Source organism: Varanus komodoensis, unplaced genomic scaffold, assembly GCF_004798865.1.
Source record: "Varanus komodoensis strain SLA01 unplaced genomic scaffold, ASM479886v1 scaffold2, whole genome shotgun sequence".
NCBI classification, from domain to species: domain Eukaryota; kingdom Metazoa; phylum Chordata; class Lepidosauria; order Squamata; family Varanidae; genus Varanus; species Varanus komodoensis.
In genome coordinates this window covers 25038820-25044819 of record NW_025335568.1, presented here as the reverse complement: position 1 = coordinate 25044819, position 6000 = coordinate 25038820, and the positions used below count along the sequence as shown (strand labels likewise).

Here is a 6000-nt window from a genome sequence, read left to right as displayed (position 1 = left end):
AGTTTCCACATACCTTAAAAATCAGATTTGGGGCTTGTCCAAAAGTCCTGCCAGAACTGTGATTGGTATGGAGTACTTCAGTAAAATATAATTGAAGTTTTGAAGACAAGTTAAAAATGCACTGATGTGTGCACCACCACATTTCTGCTTATTTGGAGTATGTTCAGTGTGATGTGGTTTGGGACCACAGTGCTCCAAGGTAGAGCTTAAGCTTCTGAACCCATAGAAATTTTCTAAATAAATAAAACCATTCTTCCCTCAAACGACACACACAGGTATGCACATGAAGCTCTTTTTTTTAGTTTTTGCTTTTTAGCTTAAACCCCTAACAGGGTGTAAATTGGACTTTAGATAACATATGCCTGCTGGGGGATTAGGGGGAGGTTATGGTCATGATCCACATTGGGGCCATACATACTTACACAAGAGTAAGGAAAACTGTCGTGCATAGCTACATAAGAAGGGACTTACAGAGTTTTTAGTTTGGCCCTGAGGAGTAAGCTTCACAATATTTTTGAGAGGCTGCAAGGGAGTGCCATGGGTCTGATCCAGATTGGGAGTCTATTGTATCTGTGTAAGTGTGGGTGGGTGTGGCTTGGAGAAATTTAACCTTCCCCTCCACTGCTATGATCCTGATCTGAATTGAGGATGCTACACCTAATTTCATTGCCAAATTGTGAATCATTAAGATAAATGGATCAGTTTTGCAATGAAAATTAAAGCTGTGCCATGCTCCACCCCATGGCATGGCACAAAGAATTACAGTCCTCCAACCTGCTACACTGAGACCTCAGTCCAGTACATTTCTGACTGAATCAGGTTCTTATATCACTAGCACCTTTAGTCAGAAGATGTTTGCTTGGCAGGAAGATATCCAGGTGTCCAGGTAATATGATCAGCAAAGCCTGGCAGCCAAACTTTTCATGAGCCATCCTATTACAGGCTACAGGCAGCATATGTGAGCTGCAAGAAACTGACCAGCAGTATTTACATCTCTTCTGCTGCGTTTTGGTTCTTCCCATACTGCTTTAGCTTGAGTCCTCAGAACTTCAAGAAGTGCAGAGGGCTATACATTCAGTGCTGTACACTTGGTTCACATTTTTTCAGGACTGGAGAGCACACCCAATAATTGTTCAAGTGTGTTAGAAATGACTCAGCTCATGCAGCATAGACCATAGAAACGTGCTTTCAGATGGGTAACTTTAATCTTTGCAGGCCGTGTGCTTTGTGGGCTCCTTCATGGATCACTACCTCGTCGTGGTGAAGCGGCTTGCGTAGCACAATGGAGCTATGCTGTGCAGGTCACCCAAGACGGACAGGTCATAGCAGAGAGCTCTGACAAAACGTGATCCACTGGAGAAGGAAATGGCAACCCACTCCAGTATCTTTGCCATGAAAACCCCATGGGCAGTACCAAAAGGCAAAAAGATAGGATGCTGGAAGACGAGCCCCTCAGGTCGGAAGGTGTCCAATATGCTACTGGGGAATAGCAGAGGGAATTACAATATACATATTCAGCCCATTTTGTTTAATATTAACCAACAGCCATTTGAAATCTGTGTAAGCAAATATTCATACTTTTGTTTAATATATTTTTTAATTCTTAAATTCCAGTGTTTACCATCTTTGTTAATTATTTATAGTACCTCCCTACTTTCTATACTATTCTGATGAGAAAAAAAATCTTTGTCTAGGAAATGGGCTTGGTACATGAAAAAGGCTAGAGAGATACTGTACTAAACATTATATTTTAGTGTGACATTGAATGCCATTTTGCTTGGCAGAAATGAAAGGCACAAATACAGTATAAAGGAAGTAATATGCTATGGTATGAGTATGAGCATGATGAATGATGCAAAATGCTATTTTTTCTGTGATTATATTACTTCCTAGTGAATTTCAAATGAGTGATCTTTCCACTTCATGTTTTCTGAACTAGAACTTTTGCCATTTTTTTTTCATGTTCAACAGTATCAGGGTTTCTGTTCCTCTCCCAAACAAGGAGTTGTGCAGGTACAGTTGAATAGGCCATGCTACATGAGGGGGTTTCAGACAAAGAGCCTCCCATTGCAACCAGTGTTTTCACTTTCAATTCCCCTCACTCCATTAAATCCTAATTTTGATTCAGTCTCTCAAATCCAGAGTCATAAAGAATAGACCAGCGCTTTCTGGACTGTCCTGGAAATAATACACAGGTGAGAATTTCCTTAGCTGCCAGCAGAATTGATGTTACCAACTTAACAAAAGGATGTATAAACATATAATATACAATAAAAAAGAAAGAAAAACTCCATATTGATATTTCTGGAACACATCTTGCAATGCCTGCTTATTAATGTACTGTAGCTGCACACAAAAATAAGCTAACACTTAGTATCAAGATCCCCTTCTTCAGAAACTAGAAACAGAAAATACTGGTGGTCATTTTTGTGCTTGGTTTGATTCTTGGTTCTGCAGAGTTAATCATAATAATATAGACATTGCTAGGTTAACCCAAATAATTTTCCCATGTGAATTTGGTACCAAAAAAGAGAGTATACCATTAGTACTACATTTAACACTTGTACATTTTTATTTAATTAAATCAGCCATTGTACACATTGCAGCTATGTATTGTTAGTGTTGTTTGTTTGTTTGTTTAAATCTTTTAACTAATACATGCCCTCATAGATATATTCAGTTAGTGTTATCACCATGGGAACAAGATGCTGATTCATCAACTTAAAATCACCTTCTCACAGTATTCAAATTCTCTGATAACACAGCAAAAAATCAAAACCGAAAAAGGAGAATAGCCATTATGCTGTTACACAGAACATCATCTGCACCGCAAATAACACAACAGAAATGCATTTCTTGTAGAGCTCCAGTCTTGAAGGTCAACCAGTGATGTTCTTGACAATGTGAAATGAGCTATTGTATGTCCTGCAATGGGCCTCCTTCCATTTTGGCTGTCACAAGTGCTTGTGTCCTGCTTGCCAACCAAAACTATTTTTGCATGGCACTTGGGTAGCTTTTTAGCAGGAAACCAAGAACTCCTAAAATGTTTCTTTTCTCTTGGCGTGGTTACTTTAATGAGGAGGTGCCATTTGGAACATTTATTTTCAGCATTCTGAGCACTGAGTGAGTCATTTTTATTTATTACAAGAAGGAAAGGCTGGCTAGGTTTTGAAAAATATCAGCCCTGGAGGACTTGACTGACTCATCATTGTTGAATATATTTTGTCTTTATCAAATAACTGATTCAAAATGTATATCATTTTATATGTATATATAATATATATAATTACATATATATGTTAAAATGCTACAGAGTTCCAGACCACTATTAGAATTAGGTACAAACCACAAAACAGTTCCAGGGTCGCATATGCCCTTCTTGGAAAATCAAAGTGCCAACATTTGCATTATGATTCTTGAAAGTGGGTTAAGAAATATAAATAAAAGAGCAAAAACCAAAAACCAAATATCTGATGGAATCATATCCCCTCAGAAGCAAAACTTAGAAGAAAAATCTCAAATGGAAGGTTAAAATCTGCTCGCTCAGTGCTAAGAGAGATGAGAAGCTGTTGACATGGTTACAAGAGAGTTGTGTTTTTATTTTCCAATGCCACATGCATGTACCAAGTTAAGAGACAGTCTTGATAGAACGTGATGAATTTAGATTAACCTTTCTTGAAGAGTGGGTAAGGGTTTCTTTTCCCATATCACGTTATCTACAGTGCAGTGGCCAGCAGAAAGACCCACCAATAAAACAGTGTGGCTTGCTAAAGCAGTGATGAAAACAGGAAACTACAGTAGTTAGAGCTGTTTAATGCACCCTGCCTCATTTCCCAATCTAAAAGATTTGAATACAGTATGTAAATATGCCACAGATACAGCTGCTAGCAAGTTATGTCTAACTGGGTATTTGTTTGTTCTTCAGGATATTAGGTGGCTTCCCGGGAGTCTGAAAAGCTGTGATGGCTGCAGTCAGCTGTCTTTTAACAGAAACAGCCAGAGTTTGAGGTTTCAGCCTGACTCTTGAAAACCTTTAAGCCAGAGAGATCATTAAGTTGGAAGTCCAATAAACACAGGAGGCCTGGCATGCTTCCTTTTCAGTAGATCCATGTGCTACACTCAATGGATTGTGTTAGCAATATTACACGAATTGCTCTTCAGCAGTTTCAACAGACCTTTTAGTCTTTCGTACCAAAGGTAGTCATGATAGGCAGTCGTTCATTCTTCTTTCAGTCTTGTGAGTCCAAACACTTTAGCTATGTACAGGTTAATGTTATCTCACTTTTAAAAAAATGCATGTACATTGTCACATGAAGAGGCCTGTGGAAGAGATTGTGTGTGTTTATGAATCTGGTACAGGAGAAAAGGAACAACAAAGATGTAAAATATGACAAGTTTCCAGTACAGCACAAAGTCAAAGACTTTTAGTAGACAAACCATCCAAAATGAAGGATGCTATCTTTGGTCACAATTTAGCTTACAGATATTACAAAAAAGAAAAAAGAAAAATCTACTCTAGATGCCCAAAGTGAAAATCTCAGTGTCCCCCAATGATTCTGTTAAATTATAACATCTATGGCAAAAGAAGTAAGTGAAAGCTAGATATTGAATGGATATGTATGTTGGTCTGTGGGTGAGATTTAGCAGCATCTCATTTGGCCTCTTTCTTCCACTCATCTTTGCAGAAATGTCTTAGTAGTTGCTGAAGGTCATGCTGAAGGTCATCCGGGGCTACTGCTTCTGGTGAGTCCTCCAGCAGTTCTACATGAATCCGATTTCCATACTGGTCCTTAACCACAGTCCTCTTTTGTGTACTGGCTTTACTCATTGTTGTCCTACAAGAAAACCAAAGGGTAAAATAGAATGGTAATTTATAAAGAATGAAACTTTATTTTCCTTTGCTATCATTGTTTTTCAATTCCAGCATGAATTTTCAGCAAAATAGTCCAATGAGAGTGATTTTTCTGGCATCCAGAAAAAATGATAGATATCTGAGAAGCTGAGATAGCAATAAAAGAAAGTGCTTTTAATTTCAATCCATTTTACTGGATTTTGATAGGCAATAAAGGCCCACTTTATCATATATAGGCAGTGGTGACCAGAATCAGTAGCCTGAGTATAGACAGAGAAAACATATTGTTTTGTTACTTAGTCCTAGTGAAACAACGCAAGCACTAGATGCATTCATCTCACTGTACTATGTAGAGAACAGATTAATTATTGTACTATGCAGAGCATTGCTTAACACTTTCTCACACACATGAGAGACAGGAAGGAGCAGAGAGTGTTAGCACCAAAGTTAGTCATACTTCAAGAAGACATTCAAATTTTTGAAGGTCAATCAGTTGATTGTTGTCGTCTTGTAAAAAGTCACAATATAAGAACCACTACAAGAATAAAATGCAAACAACATAATGTATTTAAACAACCATTTGATACTGTTAATGGATTCAGTAAGTCCATCATTCTGACTGCACTTGAGGCTTCTCCTCCTGACACTGCGCGGTACCAAACTCAGACTGAGCCCAAAGTCTAATCACACTGAGGAAGTTCAGGGTGGTCACCGTACAGAACATCCTCTCTTTCCTGCAAGAAAGAGCCTGGTTCAGCTTGATTGTCCTGAAAGAACCCTACTTGCACATTACCATATACCACAACTATATACACTTTTTAACAACAACTACCCATAGCTGAATCTCTCTGGGCTTTTGTGCTTCCAAATCAGGAATGGGACCTTCCAATTCTTAGTGCTTCCATTCAGTCTTTCAACTGCTGCCAGGTTCTGCTCACACATTTGCCTCCAGTACAGGTCTTCCCATACCTTGATGACTGGCCCCTGGTTGTACCATCTAAGGCACAACTGATATACTCCATCTACACCACCTACTTCCTCCTGCAGACTCTGGGGCTGTGTATAAACCACAAGAAATCTGTTTTCTTTCCCTCCCAGTCCATCCTCTTCATAGGGGCTCACCTTGATTCACCCTCTGCAGCAGCTCT

At 38.8% G+C, this 6000-nt stretch overlaps 1 protein-coding gene across 42 annotated transcripts in view; it reads right to left on the bottom strand.

The window, feature by feature from the left end:
• Window positions 1-2549: 2549 nt before the first annotated feature.
• ANK2 (ankyrin 2) overlaps window positions 2550-6000 on the bottom strand; it is a 347388-nt gene continuing 343937 nt past the window's right edge. For all 42 annotated transcript variants that reach the window (XM_044429261.1, XM_044429248.1, XM_044429258.1 and 39 more), the window contains one exon: window positions 2550-4835. In XM_044429261.1, the coding sequence (XP_044285196.1) occupies window positions 4652-4835 (184 nt within the window). In that variant the 3' untranslated portion in view covers window positions 2550-4651. The remainder of the gene's footprint in view (window positions 4836-6000) is intronic.